The sequence below is a fragment of the Aotus nancymaae genome, unplaced genomic scaffold (genome assembly GCF_030222135.1).
Source record: "Aotus nancymaae isolate 86718 unplaced genomic scaffold, 86718_ANA_hifiasm-v0.15.2.pri h1tg000010l, whole genome shotgun sequence".
In the NCBI taxonomy this organism is placed as follows: Eukaryota; Metazoa; Chordata; class Mammalia; order Primates; family Aotidae; genus Aotus; species Aotus nancymaae.
Window position 1 is genome coordinate 37,136,648 of NW_026988421.1, and position 20,471 is coordinate 37,157,118.

Here is a 20,471-nt window from a genome sequence, read left to right on the forward strand (position 1 = left end):
CCTGCTCTGTTCTCTAGCCCAGGCCTTTCTTATCACACTTCCTCTTCGTTCCCTACAGCTTCTCATTTCAGCCCTGGCTTTTGACCTTTTTTTTTTTCCTACCTCTTTATTCAGAAAAGAAATGGTTTCTTCCATGCAGCATTTTTCTTTTTTTTTTTTGAGCCAGAATCTAGCTCTTGTCCCCCAGGCTGGAGTGCAGTGGCGTGATCTCGGCTCACTGAAATCTCCGCCTCCCAGGTTCAAGCAATTCTTCTGCCTCAGCCTCCTGAGTAGCTGGAATTACAGGTGCCTGCCACCATGCCCGGCTAATTTTTGTATTTTTAGTAGAGACAGGGTTTCCCCATCTTGGCCAGGCTGGTCTCAAACTCCTGACCTTGTGCTCCACCTGCCTCGACTTCCCAAAGTGCTGGATTACAGGTGTGAGCCACCGTGCCTGGCTCCATGCAGTGTTTCTATTTCTTCCCCTTTGTTCAAGCTGGCTCCCAGCTCTGAAGACCCCATTTTCTTCTCACTCTCCCCCTCAGAGGAATCACAGACAACAGCATGCAAGCAAGTATAGTAGTATACACGTTCTCACTAGAGGTACGGGCTGCACTGAGATGGGCACTGCAAATTGACTTCAGGGAAGGTTGAGAGCGATTCACATTGGAAGGCAGGACTGGACGGGGAGGGGAGGAGGCATGATTCTTGCTGGATGACTTGGGCCTAACACATAAGGCCTGCCAATGCATTGATAATGCAGGCTTCCTGTTGACTCAGCTACATTCTTAGGAGACCAGCAAACACCTCCACCTTCCTCGGAATTTCCCCATTTTAATGAGTTTGAGGGAAATTAGATCTCTTGGCAAAAAGGAAGACCAGTACATAAATCAATAAAAAAATTTTATGGGATAGGAGAAACAAAAGTAAGATGATAAAAACAAATATGTTTATAAAAGAGGTTTACTAACAAAATCTCTAGCCTGGCCAGGCGTGGTGGCTCACGCTGTAATCCCAGCACTTTAGGAGGCCAGGTGGGTGGATCATTTGAGGTCAGGAGTTCAAGACCAGTCTGGCCAACATAGTGAAACCCCATTTCTATTAAAAATCCAAAAAATTAGCTGGGTGTGGTGGTGCACACCTGTAGTCCTAGCTACTCAGGAGGCTGAGGCAGGAGAATCACTTAAACCTGGGAGGCAGAGGTTGCAGTGAGCCAAGATCAGGCTACTGCACTCCAGCCTGGGTGACAGAGCAAGACTCTGTCTCAAAACAAAAAATTAGCTAGGCATTGTGGTGGGTGGCTGTAATCCCAGCTAATTGGGAGGTTGAGGCAAGAGAATTGCTTGAACCTGGGAGGCAGAGGTTATAGTAAGCCAAGATCATGCCACTGCACTCCAGCCTGGGCTACAGAGTGAGACTCTGTCTCAAAAATAAATAAATCCTATATATATATATTTTTTAACCAAGTAATATTAATCTTGTTATCACCAATAGTAGGAACAAAATGACGTGGGGTCCTCATGTGATAAAACAGAAGTAATCAACATCACCTGTGTCAGGCCAATTTGCATCTAACACTGAGGAAACATTAATACAAATCTAGACTGTGGGATATTTTACAAAACAGTGGGCACAGTGGCTCATGCCTGTAATCCCAGTACTTTGGGGGCTAAGGCAGGAGGATTGCTTGAGGCCAGTAGTTCAAGACCAGCCAGAGCAACATAGTGAGACTTCATCTCTATTTAAAGAAGAACAAAAAGCAAAAAAACAAAAAAAGGAAATAGCACTGTTCTATAGAAAAGGAAGCAGAAGAGACACAAAAACCCAATGCAATGTATGATTCTTGCATAGATCCTACATCTCTTTGAAAAGCTCAGAATTTTTTTGCAAGGACAATTGGAAAAATTTGAAAACTGACCATATGTTAGATGTGAGATTTCTTGGTTATGATAATGGTATTGTAATTATATAGGAAGATGTCCTTGCTCTTAGGAGATGCATATAAATGTATTCTGAAGGGGTGAAGTGATATCTAAAGCTTTCTTACAAATGGTTCAGTTTAAAAAAGAGAAAGATAAAGCAAATGTCCAAAAATGGTAACAACTGGTGAACGAAGGTGAAATGCGGTATTTATTTTATCACTCTTTGAGCTTTCCTGTAGATGAGAAATATTTCTAAGTAAAACATTGGAGGAAAAAGTCTCAGTTGGAATAAGTGCTCAATCTTTTTCTTTTAGGATTAACATTTATTAGCCTAACATAGTTAAACCTCCTATACACCTAATATTCATATCCCAGTAATCAACCTTCTTAAAATTAGCTTTTACAATGTGGTCAGTATTGACTTTGCTGAGGCACTAACTTAATCTAATGGGCAAAGTTGGCTTTAAAGGTGCTTTCTTGGAGTACTATTACAGTCACTAGGCACAAATAATAGAACTAAAAATATTAGAGAAGTTTAAAACACACACTCCAGGTAGTGCCAGCTCTAAGCACTCATTTTAATAAGGATCGCTACATGAAATCACCTTGGTTCCTTTTTTTTTTTTTTTTTGAGACAGCCTCTTACCATATTGCCCTGGCTGGCCTGGACCTCCCGGGTTCAAGCACTCCTCCCATCTAAGCCTCCTGAGTGTTGGGATTACAGGGGTGTACCCGTGTACCTGCTTAGCCTTGGATCTTTATATCATTTAGCTTTTTGATATCTAGTTCCAAGTGAACAATTTTATTTAGTTAAGTAAATGCTATATTTGTTACTTACCCCTTTCTCCTTTTTTCAAACATGCAGAAGTGGGTTTATCATGAAGCTGAAACTCCAGGGCCTTTTCCAAAGCCTTGCCGTGTGTTCACATGGGCAAACCTAATTTTGAATTTGTGTTTTGTATTTTTTTTAGAGGGACCCACAAAATTATAGCATCAGATCTCACTAAACCCGAATCCCCTGTTGACATTTACCCATCTTCTCTATTGTTCTGGCAGTTGCTTTTCTACAATGTCAACATGACCCCGTCTGAATTGATGGATGAGACCATCAGCATCCGGGTAAGGATTAGCAAGTGGGAAGGTACTGCTCACTCACTGCCAGGCAATGCCAATCATTTCTTCACTGCTCTTCTTTCTTCCAGGTTTATAATTCTCACTCTCTGAGAGCAGATTGTCTGATGGGGGAATTTAAGGTGGGTAACAACAGTCTGCTTCAAACAACTTGCAGAAAATGAGAACTTTCATAATAGAAATCTGATTCCTGTGTACCCATCTTGGTGGCATCTTGGGAATGTGTAAGGGTTCAGCATGATGATGCTTGCTGAAGGCTACTTGGGGCTCGTCTATTTCCAAAGTATAACACTGAACAGAGCTCCAAAGCAAGATGCCCTGAAGCTGCCCCATCAGGGCCCTTCCCAGGGTTCCATCTGTGGCTGGAAGCAAGTCCACTGCCACCAAGAGAAGGGTGGTTGACCATGGCAAGAAGCCCACCATCTGCCTGCACTTACTGGGGGTCCCAGAGCTCCATCTGCAAAGCCAATTAGGATAAATCCAGAGTGTGAAAGGAAAGCCAAGCAAGGCAAGATGGTCAGGGTGCTTCTCTAAGTAACTCTCACTGGAATGAAAGGACAAATACTTGGTTGGCTTCTTCCCAGCAGTTCTACATGGAATAGGCTGCCTCTCCAAGAAAGGAGCTCTGGTCTCTAGAAGTCCTAGAGGCTGATCTGGGTCAAGCAGACCTGTGTTCATACCCTGTCTGCCACTCGAGTAGCCACATGTCCCAGGGGAACTCAGTCTCTCTGATTTTTAGTTTCTTCATCTGTAAAATGGGATCACTGAGAAAATTAAATGAGATAGTATGTGTAAAGTACCTAGCACAGCACCTGGCACATTGAAGTGCCCAATCAATGGTTATATTAATAGTATCATTAGCTGGAGAAGGAGGAGGAGAATTGGACAGGATGTTGGGCCCGGTGAATTTCTGTAGGATGACCAATGGTCCCACTTTGCCTGGGACTTTAATGGTAAAACTGAGAATGACCCAAGCAAACTGGGACATATTGGTCACTCTGCTTCCGTGGTCCCTTCCAGCCCTAAGACCAGCTCATTCATTCAGTAGTGACTTACTGAGGGTCTTTTATGTGCCACACGTTGGACACGGCACTGGGGATACAGACGGGATAAGACGGAAATGTTGAGTCTCAAGGAAATTTAAGTGTAATCAACATATTACATTAAAATATAGTAATGATGGTGTCTTTAAAGTGACTAGACTGATTTTAAAATCTGCTTAGACTGCTTTCGATTATTGTTTTCCCAGATCGATGTTGGATTTGTTTATGATGAACCTGGTAAGTAATGTTCTCCCCATCCATTCGAAGTCTTAAATTCATTCCTTCTAACTCTGAAGACAATTCTAGGAATCAGAACAATTTGAGGGGATCAAGGAATTAAAGGAAATTTTTAAAAAAACATTTTCTTAATAAGGGAGAGGAGAGGATGCTTAGTGGAAATAAATAACAGTAGCTTAGTACAAATGTCTAAATTTTTATCTTAACATTCAAAATAGATGATTTCTGTTTTGTGAGGATGTTTTGATCTTAACGTGAAATTATAAAACTAGTTGGTACAGCGTAGAGAGTCTTGTTTGAGTTACACGAGGACGGGATGGGGGGTGGGGTGTGGGGAGCGTGTAGAACAGAAGTCATGGCAGTGGAGACTCATCTGGGGAATTTGGTGGGTCATGAAGAGGCTGCCCAGAAAATGCTGCTTATCTTATGGCAGAGGGATCACAAACCTATCGGTGTCTCTTTAACATAGCCCTTTCCTTTTACTCCTTCTCTATTTTAGGCCATGCTGTCATGAGAAAGTGGCTTCTTCTCAATGACCCGGAAGATGCCAGTTCAGGTTCTAAAGGTTATATGAAAGTCAGCATGTTTGTCCTGGGAACCGGAGATGAGCCTCCTGTGAGTCCCTACATTCTCTGCTTTTTACACTTCTCACTAAAAAAGGAGACCAAGAGAGAAGCATGTGGGTATGGGTAATTGTGAAATGGAACACAGCTTCTCATCAGTACCCTCTGACTCCCCCTATTATTCAGAAGCTGTTCTTTTCTTCATCATGGAGTTATCATTCCAGCTCACTTAGACTCCTATCTGGTGTCTATGAGTGAGCATTTAATTGAGAAAAGATGCATGTGTTTGGTGTGGTTTTTTTGTTTTGTTTTGTTTTGTTTTGTTTTTTGAGAAGGAGTCTTCTTCACCCAGGCTGGAGTGCGATGGTGCAATCTCAGCTCACTGCACCCTCTGCTTCCCAGGTTCAAGCAGTTCTCCTGCTTCAGCTTCCCAATTAGCTGTGATTACAGGCATGTGCCAGCATGCTTGGTTAATTTTTGCATTTTTAGTAGAGATGGGATTTCACCATGTTGGCCAGGCTGGTCTCGAACTCCTGACCTCAAATGATCCACTTGCCTCAGCCTCCCAAAGTGCTGGGATTATGGGCATGAGCCACCGTGCCCGGTGATGCATGTGTTTTTATAACACCTTTGCGTCATTAGAAAGGCTGCTTTTATCTAGAGAGTATGCCTTACTTGCAGAATTAGGCATTGCTACCTAAATGGTTAATGATTCTAGGAAATTGGGTGGCAAACTGCAGAATAGTAAGTGGCCAGAGAGAAATTGAAGGGACATCAGGAACACACACACACACTTACTATTTGATGCTCATAAAATGACAGAGTAACACAGAAATATATGAGCATTGATTTTTGTGGAGCTGTTTTGAAGTTAAAGGAAAACTGGTGGCTGATGGCAGGCTGAACTCTTAAGTCCCAAACACAGGAAATTCTAATGAAAGTGTTTCTGATTGGTTTCATTTTATAAGCATTAACTTGGCTTTTTCCATGTGCTGCTTTTCTATATGTATAATTTAAATCATGTGCCCCTAATAGCCTGAGAGACGAGATCGTGATAATGACAGTGACGATGTGGAGAGTAATTTGTTACTCCCTGCTGGCATTGCCCTCCGGTGGGTGACCTTCTTGCTGAAAATCTACCGAGCTGAGGACATCCCCCAGAGTATGTATCGATTTAATCTTGTCCCAGGATTGTCGGTTATCTGCATGATGAGATGTGTTAAAATCAAACTCTGAATAGTGATCGGTGCTATAGTACGTTTTTCTTCTGAAAGGGCTTCATGGACTTATTTTCATTCATTCTGGCCCCATTGAAAGCTACCTGAGCAGGCTCATGGTTCCTGATCCTGTTCCTTGTTGAGTACCTGCCTTTGGCCCATTTGGCTCTCTCTCTCTTCCATCAATGTTTTATATCTTCTCTTTACTCTAGAGGATGCTAAAGAGACGTGAGCAGTCAGCACTTCCAACCCCTTTCATCCCAAATGAAAATGTGAACAAATCAATGTGTTTGCTATCCAACTATTAAAAATAGCTGGGTGTGGTGGCAGGTGCCTATAATCCCCACTAATCAGGAGCCTGAGGCATGAGAATCACTTGAACCCAAAAGGTAAAGGTTGCAGTGAGCTGAAATCATACCACTGCACTCCAGCCTGGGCAACAGAGTGAGACTCCATCTGAAAAAAAAAAAAATAGCTGAACAAAGGGTAGTAACATCCCAATGACTAGAAGTCTGCCACTATTGTATTATGAAATATATTCAGCAAAAGACTGGATGCATATAAGGGAATTGCTTCTAGTGATTCCATTTATAGGGACTAGTCTGGTTATCCCTCTGTCACTGCTGATGGCCCGGCTTCCTATCTGCCTTGCTGGGCCTGTATGCTTCTTGCTGGGCTCTGGGACATAGGTCCCGTCTCCAAGTCCCCAGGAGGCTGTACCCACTATACAGGCCATGGATCTCTTCAGGATTTGCTACTTTTCTTGAGAATCCTTTTCCTTTTCTTTTAAGACTCTATGGTTTTAAAAGATGGTACTGTAAGACCTCCCCATACCTATCTTTCTCTCAAAAAATGTCAAATAGGCCAGGTACAGTGGCTCATGCCTATAATCCCAGCACTTTGGAAGGCTAAGGTGGGAGGATCGCTTGAGGCCAGGAGTTCAAAACCAGCCTGGATAACATAGCAAGACCTCTGTCTCTATTTTTTTTTTAAAGAAAGAAATACGTCAAATGAAGTATAAACTAAAATCCTGATCTCTATTTACTTTTTAGTTTAATCAACTATAGATTGTAGTTGATTAAGTGTTTTATTTGTGCCAGGTGTGGTGGCTCACACCTGTAATCCCAGCACTTCGGGAGGCTGAGGTGGGCGGATCACCTGAGGTCAGGAGTTCAAGACCAGCCTGACCAACATGGAGAAACCCCATCTCTACTAAAAATACAAAAAAAACAGCTGGGCGTGGTGGCACATGCCTGTAATCCCAGCTACTTGGAAGGCTGAGGCAGGAGAATGGTTTGAACCTGGGAGGTGGAGGTTGCAGGGAGCCGAGATCACGCCATTGCACTCCAGCCTGGGCAACAAGAGCGAAACTATCTCAAAAAAAAAAAAAAAAGAAAAACAAAAGTGTGTTATTTGTGATTTTGCCAATTTTCTTGAATTTCTCTGAAAAAGTCAGACTAGGCCTATAACATTTTAACCTTTGAAGCACCTTTCTCCCAGTTGAAAAGATCATTTTTTGTTTGTTTGTTTGTTTTGAGACAGAGTCTTACTCTGTCGCCCAGGCTGGAGGCTGGAGTATCGTAATTTGATCTTGGCTAACTACAAGAGTCAAGTGATGCTCATGCCTCAGCCTCCCAGGTAGCTGGGATTGCAGGCATGTGCTGCCACACCTGGCTAATTTTTATTTTATTTTATTTTGTTTTGTTTATTTTTTCAGTTGGAGTCTCGCTCTGCGGCTAAGCTGGAGTGCAGTGGTGCAGTTTTGGCTCACTGCAATCTCTGTGTCCCAGGTTCAAGCGATTCTCCTGCCTCAGCCTCCAGAGTAGCTGGGATTACAGGTGCATGCCACCACACCCAGCTAATTTTTGTATTTTTAGTAGAGACGGGTTTCACCATGTTGGCCAGGATGGTCTCGATCTTCTGACCTTGTGATCCACCCACTTCAGCCTCCCAAAGTGCTGGGATTATAGGCGTGAACCACTGCGCCCAGGCAAAGATCAAGTCTTGACATAATAATTTATAAATTTATTTTTCAAGGTACTCCTGTTGACTTTAAAACTTTGTGGAAAAAATATTCTTTCTCTCTCAACTAAGACCAAAAGGATTTCTCCTACTAGTGCTTGCCACCCTTGAGAACAATTCTTGTTGCAACTATTTGTTTTGTTTTTGAGACGGAGTCTCATTCTGTTGCCCAGGCTGGAGTGCAGTGGCGCGATCTTGGCTTATGGCTCACTGCAGCCTCCATCTCCTGGGTTCAAACAATTCTCCTGCCTCAGCCTCCCAAGTAGCTGGGATTACAGGGGCCCGCCACTGCACCCAACCTAATTTTTTTTTTTTTTTTTTTTGAGATGGAGTCTGGCTCTGTCACCCATGCTGGAGTGCAGTGGCCATGATCTTGGCTCACTGCAACCTCCACCTCCTGGATTCAAGTGATTCTCTTGCCTCAGGCTCCTAAGTAGCTGGGATTACAGGCATGTACTGCCATGTGCAGTTAATTTTTGTATTTTTAGTAGAGATGGGGTTTTACCATGTTGGCCAGGCTGGTCTTGAACTCATGACCTCAGGTGATCCACCCACCTCAGCTTCCCAAAGTGCTAGGATTACAAGTGTGTGCCACTGCACCCAGCCTAATTTTTGTATATTTAGTAGAGATGGGGTTTCACCATGTTGGCCAGGTTGGTCTCAAACTCCTGGGCTCAAGTGATCCACCTGCCTCAGCCTCCTAAATTGCTGGGATTACAGATGTGAGCCACCGTGCTGAGCCTGTTGCCACTATTTTGATGTATAAGATAACTTTTAAAACCTTGCCAAATAATTTCTGCTGTTTTAAGAGAATCAAATTTAATTTCTCCTGTATGACTATTACCTTCCAGTGGATGACGCCTTCTCGCAGACAGTAAAGGAAATATTTGGAGGCAATGCAGATAAGAAAAATCTCGTGGATCCTTTTGTGGAAGTTTCCTTTGCTGGAAAAAAGGTTTGTACATGATCTAAATGCAGATGCTGCTAGGAATAAATATTTAAAACCACTGTGCTTTCCTTGGCATGAATTCCTGCTTACTCTTTGTTCAGATAGCCCCCTGATGAGCCGGGCACTCTGCAGGAACACAGATTATCTGAGTCCGAACACGCCAGACTTCACAGGTTTATTTTGGAGTGGAAAGTATGCAGAACACAAATTACAAAATTCAGTCTTCTGAGAGATTAGAATAGGGAAAGCTACCACCGAATTTCTGGAATACTTTTCAGGTCCAAACATCATCTTCATCTTGGGCAAACTCCCTGGCCAGCCACACCCATCCCTGGTAAATGTTGTAGGGTATAGACCCCCCAGTGCCCTGCTGCCCCCTCCTATCATGTTTCTCACCTTCCATGCTCCAGGGAACTGCTGAAACCAGAGAGTGGGAGCGGGCCCCTGAAAAAATCTGGGAGACTCTTGGCATAGGGACAGCTATAACCATCACTTTTACCTACAGAGATGGTCAAAGATAGGAGAGTTGAGAGTTGAGTGAGATTCTACAGTAGAATAACAGCACAGCATGGACAGTTATAGACGGGAAGAACTAGCATCTTTTATGTGTTTGAACCATACAGTTATGAAAGGAAGATTTGGCAAACCACATACACACACATGACTGGCGCTTTTTTCTAAGATTTAGTGGGTGTGGTGGAAAAGCCTTTTAGCTCTGGGGCAAAATGAGGCCTGCATTAAATTCAGGCTTTACCCCACTTCATAGGCAGGTGAATCACTTACCCTTCTGAGTTTCCATTTCCTGAACTATAAATGGAGATAATAATCATCACATAGGATTTTTGAGAGTTTTTACTCATTCAAAAAGTCATTAAGTACCAGATTCTGTCCCATGTGCTAGGATATAGAAATGAACACACAGGAATAGAAGAGACAGACAATAAACAAGCAAACAAGAAATGAAATAATTTCAAACGGTGTCCAGTATTACAAAGAAAACAAAGCAGGGACAAGAAGTGATTGGTGCAGGGGAGGGGTGTTTAGCCAGGTTTACAGGTGAGACCACCTTGAGAAAGTGACAGTTGATATACAGAGGCCTGGATATGCAGAGACCCAGGGAGGGAGGCATCCAGGCAGGGAGAAGGGCGATGAAAGGTCCCAGTGAGGAAAATCTTAGCAGAGAAGGCTGCCCATGTGGCTGCAGTGGAGTCAGCGAGGGGGAAAAACTAGGAGGTCAGAGAGAAATAAATTTGGGACAGTAGAGTTTCATCAGCCCAGGGAGGGATCTGGGCTTTATTCGAAGTGTACTTTGAGAGTCCCCTGAAGGTGTTACACAGAGAAGTGACGTAAAAGTCAGAAGACAAAAGAAGCTGTGGAGTTCAGATAGGAGACCATGCAGGCATCCTGGGGAGAAAGGCTTCAGGATCTGCTTGAAGATTGACGTGTCAGGGTGTGGCTGATTTGGGTGTGGCTGATTCTGGTTTGAGCCTGACCGCCTGAATGAAGAGTGGTGGAAAGACTGTAACAGGAGCCGGTTTGGGGTAGGGGACAGGGAGGCTGGCGGGCAGGATCAAAAGATCTGTCTAGATGTGTTAATGGTAGATGCTTTGCAAACAGTATATAACAATTGCTCTATAAACCTTATCTCTTGCTTTGTTACATTAATCTAATGTTAGAAATCTGACAACTGAAAACTAATGAAAAAGGGTTAAAAACAAGCTTCTAGTGCATCGAAACAGCAATGATTAATATTAAACCCATGTCATATTTTACAAATCAAGAAAAATAAAGTTTAACCAGGTTTCTAAGTATATAAGTAAACTGCTAAAGTCATAATCTAGTAAGCATATATTGTAAACTTTTAGAAATTAGAAACTTGAAAACCTACAGCTTTGCTTTGGTGATTTTGCAGGTTTGTACAAACATAATTGAGAAAAATGCAAACCCTGAGTGGAATCAGGTCGTCAATCTTCAGATCAAGGTTTGACTTTCTTTTCTTTTGGAAAAAGTAAGAATAATAATTACTAAATTATTGTGAAATAACTATTTTTTTTTCTCTTTTTTTATAGTTTCCTTCAGTGTGTGAAAAAATAAAACTAACAATATATGACTGGTGAGTTGAAACTAGACACACATCTAATTCAACATAAAAGAATTAAACATTTGGGTCACTGTGAAACATTACTCTGGATGGTCTAACTCTTATTTTCTGGCATTTTACTTTCCTTCCAGAGGAAAGGATAAATTGCACCTGGAACTGGGTGTTTTCTTAAAATAAAATTTAATAATAGTGTTATTGCAAAACAAGCTTTGAATATTTTGGTTCAGCTGCTCATAAACAAAAGAAGGAGAATGTGATCTGAAAATGCCCCAAGATAAGAAATCAGGGATTTAAGTATCATTAGGCTGTTCAGAATAGACTTCGGAAATACAGTCAACCATTTCTTGGTAGGAATCACCAAACATTCTAAGAGCAATTCACTGTTACTGCTAAAAAAGAAAATAGTAAAACTACCTCAATGAAGGCAAGGAAAAGTCCTTGAAATGTTCTGACGGAAGTTTTACTAGACCAGCCTCCTAGCACTGATTGGCCATAATAAGACCATTCTTGGATAGTTGGATGGAGCATTCAACTAGCACCCTTAGCTCCCTGAGAGTGGAAACACGGCAAATATCATTACCGTCATCATGATCATCAGCACTATCGTAATTATGCAATGTGCCAATAATTAATAAATTTTATTACAATGGTATTGAGTGTGGCCATAGACACATCCCTTGGCCTCTGTGTAAAATTGCAGTTTCATAACTTCAGAATAAATTACTTCACTAGATCAGTGTTTCTAAAGGGTAGTTGGAGGACCATCTGTATCAGAATCAATCCGGATACACTCATAAATATAACCTCTCTGCCCCACTCTAGGCTTATTGAATAAAAATGTGGGCAGGAGATGAGGGTGAGAAGTTTCTAGTTGATTACTAAGTACAATAAAGTTTGAGGCTCACTGGACATGATTATTATTTCGAAGTCTGGGGTATTTTCCAGCTCTAACTTTTTTAAAATTGTGGAAATGAAGACATATCTTTATAGATGGAGCCCTTAGCCTATTTTGTTTTATACAGGGACCGTCTTACTAAAAATGATGTAGTTGGAACAACGTACCTACACCTGTCCAAAATTGCTGCCTCTGGTGGGGAAGTGGAAGGTAAGTCACTCAACAGATCTGCAGTAAGACTGGATGCAGAACTTCTGGAGAAAAAAATAAACTGAGGTAGCCACCTTGCAATAGGTTTGGTTTCTTAGAAGCCAAGTGTGATGAACCTCATGAACCGTTTCAATGATGTTTTGGCGATGGCCTGCAAAACAAGAATGGAAGCCACTAACAGTTTGAAGATTTTTTGCTTTCTTGCTCCTATCCAAAACTTTTTTTCCCAATAGCAGTTTTATGAAATTTTTGTGTCAATACAGAGAGCTAGCACCTTATTTTTTTGAGTGATATTGACCCAAGGCCACCCAAATATAAAATAATACTCCCTTTTCAACTGATTCCCTTGGCAGGAACAATAAGGTCAGATGCCAATGAATCATGTAATCCTCACTCCCTAAGATAATACGGCTTTGGTTTTCATTCTCCCAAGGACTGGTGGCCAACACATTGTTCTTTCTGTTGTTTCCCAAACACTTTTCTTGAGAAGCATTTGCCTATACCTGGCATTATGGTTTTGTGCATCTGCCAGAAATTGTAACAGCGAATGAAGGAAAGAAGTTAAGATGATAAAAGAAAAAATTAATGTTAACACAGTAATACCAGCAACTTATTTTTTTGTGACCAAAACAAAAATTCTTATAATTGCCAATAGATTAAACATATTGAGAGATTAAACACACGAAACAAAGTGAGAGACTTTGAGACAAAATTTTGTCTTGGGGAACTCAAGGTTCTTCTCATCTTGTTTAAGGTCTTTTATAAGTTTTGAAAAAAACACTGTTAATCCAAGCAATGGAAAACATAAATAAGAACCTGGTTATATTATATATATGTGTTGTATTGGATACTAGAGAGAAGGTGAAGAAGATATTAGAGATATGGTGAAGAACATATAGATTTCCTCCCTCAAGAAGAAAAAAAAAGAAAAGCAATCAGAAGACAAGTTAGTGAACAAAGGAGTTATAGTACAAATATAGTTATATGGCCAGGCGCAGTGGCTCATGCCTATAATCCCAGCACTTTGGGAAGCCAAGGAGGGTGGATCACTTGAGGCCAGGAGTTCAAGACCAGCCTGACCAACATGGTGAAACTCCATCTCTACTGAAAATAAATACAAAAATTAGCCAGGTGTGGTGGCGGTGGCCTGTAATCCCAGTTACTTGGGAGGATGAGGCAGGAGAATTGCTTGAACCTGGGAGACAGAGGTTGTAGTGAACTGAGATTACAACATTGCACTCTAGCCTGGGTGACAGAGCAAGACTCCATCTTGAAAAAATAAATAAATAATAAATAAATAAAAGGTTATACATGGCATTATTTTAAGCAAATGGTAGAGGGTAAGAAAGAGATTCCATCTGAACGTTCTCTGCTGAGTAGCATGGTGATCATGATACTGGAGCTGCAATGAAGGAAGTGTAATCACGGCCCTTTCATTTTCTCTGCAGGGAGTAATATTTATGTGGTTGCTAGAATGTAAGCACTATTTATTATATTTTGATTTTTAAAATTTAACAGACAGTCAAAGCTCTGAACAAAGCGTAAATGCCATCACCCATTACAGTGTGAAAGTATGGAAGATAGAGATGAGAAGTGGAAGGAGGAAGCGGAGCGGAGGTAGGGCAGGAGTGCTGATAGCCTCTTCTTTTTAAGTCAGGTATCTAAATATGACTATAGATGGAATCACAAAGGTGACCATCAGAGGAAATAAAAATCATGCTGTAGCTATATGGGGGGAAGGTAAAAATGACTGAAATCCATCCATTATTCATGAGAAGTCAATAAATAATATCTAAAGATGATTATTCAGAAATACTAGCATAAGCATTTTGCTTAGTGACGTGGTAACATCCAGAAGAACTAAAACCAGAAATTGCTACAAGCAATTTTAGCTTCTGTCTCTGAGACCTCTCATTGCAGGCCCTGCAGACCATGGGGTTAGAGGGTCTTTAAAATAACAATGAGCTGTCAACATCGCCCTCCCCGTACAAAGAAACAAGCCATGCTTTCAATCAAATAATGTGCAGTAAACTCCAGGCCTTTGCTTATACAGCCTCAGACTATATTTACTTGGATTTTCTGATGTAGGTCCCAACTAAACCCTAAGACGAGTAAATGTTTTATTAAAAATGTGAAATGCTGGTAACTTTGCCAGGCTCCGTTTGTCCCTGTGAAGCTAGCTCTTTCTGCTTCCTAGCTGCCTTGGGGCTGGGTGAAATTGAGTTATTCACATGTGGTGGTTCTGCCCATTGTCACAATTTAACCAATAAGAATTGTGTGCATTACGAAAGGGTCATATGTGATTTAGGTCTGAATTTGGGATTTTTCTGGTGTTGCTAAATTACTTACCTGACACTGGATTTGATTAACGTTTTCAATGTCTGTTTTATAATGCCCGTGTTCTTCTTGTTTAACCAGTCGTATTTTTACTATATAGATTTCTCATCTTCAGGAACTGGGGCTGCATCATATACAGGTTTATGCTTTGTAATTTTGCTTTCTGTTAGATCTTGCTAGCTAATATTATCTTATTAAGAATATAACAATTGTCTTTAGAACTTTTTTTGACATTTTGCTGTCTCAGCATAGTTTTGCTAGAGTAATAGTTTTTGTGTAAGTGCTGTATGGTTGTCCTGCATGGCTAAGCTTAAAAGAAATATGCTAACCAGGCTTTGCTCCGTGTCCCATTATTTCAGCTAAATGTACACCATGGTATTTGGCTTTATTGCAAATAATTGATCGTGAGATGTAACATTTTTTGTTATTGTCTATGTTCAGTAGGTAGAGATAAAGAGCACTAAATCAATTGTTCTGAAATGTATCAAGTAGCTTTCCCCCAATGTCAACTTGAATCTCCAGGTTGGAAAACACTGAATGGTTTTTACTTTGCACCCTGAAGATCTCCTCCTCCTCCGAAAATGAGGGATCATAACACGTCCTTTGCTTTGCACAGAACTCGTCATTTTTTGCAAGTTTGCTCAATACTGTCACACACTTGACCATCACAACTCTCCTAGGGCAGATATTGCTGTTCACCTAATAGATGAAGACTCTGAGGTTTAGAGAGGTTATCTATCAGATAAGCATGACTCTCCCTGCCACAATAATCTCCCAGGGTTGTGGTAAGAGGGGAAAGAGCTATTGCATGTGGGAAAGCTTTGCAAACTCTGAAACTGTATGCAAATATAAAGTGATATCACATAATTATGTAATTGACACAATGCCCAATTCTTATTTGCTTTAAAAAATATGTTTTGTGGCCCAGGAACAGTGGTTCACCCCTATAATCCCAGCACTTTGGGAGGCTGAGCAGGTGGATCACGAGGTTAGGAGAACAAGAACATCCTGGCTAATTGGTGAAACCCTGTCTCTACTAAAAATACAAAAAATTAGCTGGGCCTGGGGCACGTGCCTGTAGTCCCAGCTACTTGGGAGGCTGAGGCAGGAGAATCACTTGGACCTGGGAGGTGGAGGTTGCAGTGAGTCGAGATGGTGCCACTGCACTCCAGCCTGGGCAACAGAGCAAGACTCTGTCTCAAAAAAAAAAAAAAAAAAAAAAGAAAGAAAAAAAAGAGGCTGGGTACGGTGGTTCACACTTGTAATCCGAGCACTTTGGGAGACCAAGGCAGGTGGATCACGAGGTCAGGAGTCCGAGACCAGCCTGTCCAATATGGTGAAACCCCGTTTCTTACTAAAAAATACAAAAATTAGCTGGTTGTGGTCCCAGCTACTCAGGAGGCTGAGGCAGGAGAATCATTTGAACCCAGGAGGCCGGCGCCACTGCACTCCAGCCTCAGGAACAGAGTGAGAAACAGTCTCAAAAAAAAAAAAGGAAAAAAATCTATTTTGTTATAATCAGATTTATATGAATATTAAGTAGTCCTTAGATTTGCAGTGAACCTGGCAGATGCACAAGCACTTTATTCCTTTATTCATTTGTTTAACCAATCAATGAATATGCATGTAGTAGTGTCACGTGATAGAACCAGTAGTAGGAAATCAAAATAAGACATACTGAAATCCTGCCACGCCCCCTGAAAAGCGACACTCTAGTCACAGAGATGTGCAGCTATGTAGGGTTCTAGAAACTAAATACAGTAGTTATTCGTAATTACTGTATATTTTATCCCCAAAACACGAAGGGGACTCCAAAAGGTAAAAGAGGCATGGAAAATATTGATGGAAAGTGGGTTGTAGCTAGATCAGAGGAAATCCTTGATGGCCAGGCTGAAGGATTTTTATTTTATTTTGTGAAGGCTTTTTAGCAAGGGAAATTTGATGTGACCGCTGTGCATTAAACGGATTAGGAAACTTTGGAGGCAAGAAGAGACTTAGCTTATGAGGGAATGGGTTTTCTTTTTCTTTATTTTGGAGACGGAGTTTCTCTCTTATCGCCTGGGCCGGAGTGCAATGGCACAATCTTGGCTCACTACATCCTCCGCCTCCTGGGTTCCAGTGATTCTCCTGCCTCAGCCTCCCTAGTAGCTGGAATTACAGGCACCTGCCCATGCCTGGCTAATTTCTTTTTGTATTTTTAGTAGAGGGGGATTTGGCATGTTGGCCAGGCTAGTCTCAAACTCCTGAACCTCAGGTTATCCACCTGCCTTGGCCTCCCAAAGTGCTGGGATTACAGGCATGAGCCACCTCGCCTGGCCTAGAGAATGGGTTTTCCCAGGAGCCTATATTTAGATGTGAGCACATAGAAGGGAGTTTCCTTCTGTTAATCCAAAACAAGACAAAAGGCTAACACACCAGAAAAGAGATTTGTTGGACAGAAATAATTCAGCCTCTGGCACTAAGCTGATGCGCAGTGGATCATTACTGACAATTTGTGTTTCAATCCCTGGGGATCTTTAATGAAAAGCAAATACACGTGACAGACAACACAGTCACTCATGGGAACCAGGTGGAGGAGAGGCGGGGTTAGACCAAAAGAATGGATGGGGTAGTGGAGGGTGTCCTTGGCTGAGCTTTGAAACTCAAGATCTGGGGCTAAATCTGCCAACTTGTGGGACTTTTGACAAGTCACTTCCCTTCTGTGGGCTTTGGCTTGCCCATCCATAATGTGACGTGACTACGGTGCCATAGCTTTAACATCCATTTTTTCATTGTTTGTCATTTCTACTTTACAGAAAGTTCTGCCTTATACTGCGTGAACCAAAGCTGATCTCCTTGTAGCTCATAGCAGCAGTCCTCACTCTGATTTTGGAGACAAGAGCATCCCTCTCCCATATGGGGGCCATTGAGACTATTGAAGGCAGCTCTTATATTTCCCCACCCTCACTCACAGTTTCCCCATTTTCAGCTATTTAATTACATTGCCCTCAGTGCCCTTTATTGAGGAATCGTCTTGCTAAGACCAGGTAGCAGAAATGAGGAGCATATCAGATGACCACCAGAGATAGAAAGGGATAGAATGGGATTCTTCATGTGACTTAGAATATCACATGGTCTCACAGCCACAGGCAGGCAGTTCATTATTACATGTAAGATTGTAAAATGTCTTGTATTTTTAACAGCATCTGCCAGAGTTATACTAACTATTGAAGATTAAATGACACTTTAGAGGAATAGATAGAGTACATATAATATTTCATTTAAGTGACTTCCCAAAACAATATAATCTTTTACCCCAATTGGCAATGGCATGTTTAATACAATGCCCACTATAAAGTTGGAAAAAATGTGAAGATCAACTTCAAAGTCAAATTGCTCTTTTATTTAAATAGCATTATCTTTTTATGAAAGTAAGTTTACCTGCACTACCCCCAAATGTTTTTATTTACTATTTTATGTACAATAAGAAAAGAGAAATGTGGCAAGCCTCACGGTGCTTCCAGCTTGCACTAATACAACTAACTCACAAAGTGGAGGAAAACTGTCTCACTAATAACTAATAACTAATATTTATTCCAATAGATTGAATGTTAAAAGCCTAACATCTAATGATGATGTTTCTTTCTCTCTCAGTAAACACAGGAGAAACAGAGGTAGGCTTTGTTCCAACATTTGGACCTTGTTATCTGAATCTTTATGGAAGCCCCAGAGAGTACACAGGATTCCCAGACCCCTATGATGAGCTGAATACTGGAAAGGTTGGTTTCTCCATTAAGGTTGTTATTAATGAGCATTGGTTAATGTGATTATTTCTTCTTATAATGTCTGATCGAGTATTGCAGGATAGAAGTTTCATACTCCCTAAGACTTAGAATGCAAACATAGGAAGAGATTGTGATCATCTCACTGGGGGTTAGCCAATGGCCATTTCCCCCAACTTCTATGCTTCTGGTAGACATCAATAATCAATACTGGCTCTCTTTCCTAATAAGCCCCTGGGCTGCCTTGGAATTCTTCTCAACATCATATTTTAGGAAATTACCCAGCACTAGGCAGTGACATGCCCCCTGAAACCCCTTGCTACTCTTGTTGATCTGATCAATACTTTCATTTCATAGATGAAGACATGCAAACCCAGAGATAGGAAGTGTTCTTTTTACCACAACAGAAGCCAAATGTCTTTTAGGTATCTCCCAAGCTCAAGAAAGGGACCAAGCTAGAGAGAAAAAGCCCTGAGAGGGGAAAGGTGAAAGACTGGCTGTGGAGGTGGGGGCCCTCCCTTCCTCCTCAGAAGGTTCTATTGCCAGCACTGCTGGACATGGTGGGAGGAGTATCCACTCTTCATCCACATGCTCAGCTGTACCCAGAACATCTTCCTCCTACATCTTCCTCCTTTACTTCATGGCTATTCTGAGACTTGCCCTGGTTGCCAACATGGCTGCCCCCCTATTCTGAGAAGAGGAGAAAAGCAGCCAGGTTAACACAAATAAATGCAGAGCTTCCCCGCTGAAGTATGGTGAGGGAGACTTCGAGCCTCATCCACCCCCACCTCCCAGCCTCTGCAAACTCCTTCTGGAGCTAGAGCATGGTGTGAAGGCCTCTGACCTTGGTCATAGCTAAGGTCTTTTCAGCCCTGGCATCCCAAGGTACTCTCTGAGATCTGTCCTAAAGCCAATGGCTCTTCTTTCCAACACCAGAGACCTGAATCCAGCTGGGAGAGTGGCCGACAGATTGATTTTGAAAGTTAGGGCCATGGGAAGGAAAAACTTTTTGTGTTGTATTAGCCTGACTAGAGACACAGAATGCTTTTTGCTGTTGCTGCCTGGAGGAATAATCCTGGGTTGTTGCCTTTCAGGGGGAAGGAGTTGCCTACAGAGGCAGGATCTTGGTTGAATTAGCCACTTTTCTTGAGAAGACACCACCAGATAAAAAGCTTGAGCCCATTTCACATGATGACCTGCTGGTTGTTGAGGTAAATGTTAGAGTGTGAATAATGCCTGGTATAGAAAAGGGGACCTCCAGGGACTGAAGGGGCAGCTAGGGGAGTAGGAGGGCAACCCAGTTCACAATGAACGCCCTCATCTGGATGTTTCTAGAACAGCCCTATAAGGATTGCTTCATCCCTTGAGATGTTAATACCCTACTGAAAACTGGCAAGAGCCTTGCTACCCAAAAACTGAATGAGCTGTTCGCTAACTGGTGTTGGGGGTCATGGGGAAGTGGCCATAACAGCCACTTCTTGGTGGCACCAAGAGCTATAGGTGCCACCACTACTCATTTCCATTTGAGTAGGCTTCCCAGCTCGGGAGGGCAGGTGTGCTGAGGGCCCACATTGCAATGGCTGCGAACTCCGCTTCCTTCTTGAAGACAGGAAATCTTCCTGGTTGACTTCCCCAACCATTTCTGAGAAGCCCAGGTCAATGCCCATGTGTTCCACAAATCTGAATTGTTTGCCAGTGCAGCCAGCTCATGATGCCCTCCAGGCTGGGTTGCAAATCACCTCCAGGGCCCCAGCTGCCCCAGGCTGCTGCCGCCCTCTGTTCTAAGCACATAAGACAGGCCCCGCCCTGCTTTCCCCACTCTACAGCAGAAATCAAACAGCAACTTTTAAAAAGCTTTCACTTTCTGTTTTTGGGATAAGAACAGGAAAATACAGTAAAACCGGTGACAGAGTGGTTGTGAAATATAGCAATTCTCAGAGCTCATGGGGTCAGACTGGTGTTCTGAGTCCCTGAGAGTCAGCCTTCCTGTCTACTCGCAGCCTGACTCCTTGTGGCAGGCTGGGTTCTCCGTGCTTTCTCCATGCTCCCGCAGTGCCCAGAACACATCTTCGTCTGAATCCAGGCCCAACTGCCATGAGTTCTC

The 20,471-nt window shown here is 42.2% G+C and overlaps 1 protein-coding gene across 3 annotated transcripts in view; it reads left to right on the plus strand.

The window, feature by feature from the left end:
• Window positions 1-20,471, plus strand: part of MYOF (myoferlin) — a 179,139-nt gene that overhangs the window by 73,534 nt on the left and 85,134 nt on the right. The window contains exons 8-20 of one of the 3 annotated variants that reach the window (XM_064374110.1): window positions 2,958-3,020; window positions 3,104-3,154; window positions 4,282-4,312; window positions 4,812-4,927; window positions 5,911-6,037; window positions 8,966-9,069; window positions 10,976-11,044; window positions 11,133-11,176; window positions 12,187-12,269; window positions 13,788-13,886; window positions 14,707-14,745; window positions 18,240-18,364; window positions 19,462-19,578. In XM_064374110.1, the coding sequence (XP_064230180.1) occupies window positions 2,958-3,020; window positions 3,104-3,154; window positions 4,282-4,312; window positions 4,812-4,927; window positions 5,911-6,037; window positions 8,966-9,069; window positions 10,976-11,044; window positions 11,133-11,176; window positions 12,187-12,269; window positions 13,788-13,886; window positions 14,707-14,745; window positions 18,240-18,364; window positions 19,462-19,578 (1,068 nt within the window). The remainder of the gene's footprint in view (window positions 1-2,957; window positions 3,021-3,103; window positions 3,155-4,281; window positions 4,313-4,811; window positions 4,928-5,910; window positions 6,038-8,965; window positions 9,070-10,975; window positions 11,045-11,132; window positions 11,177-12,186; window positions 12,270-13,787; window positions 13,887-14,706; window positions 14,746-18,239; window positions 18,365-19,461; window positions 19,579-20,471) is intronic. The other 2 variants (XM_021669046.2, XM_021669047.2) reach the window with 2 other exon arrangements.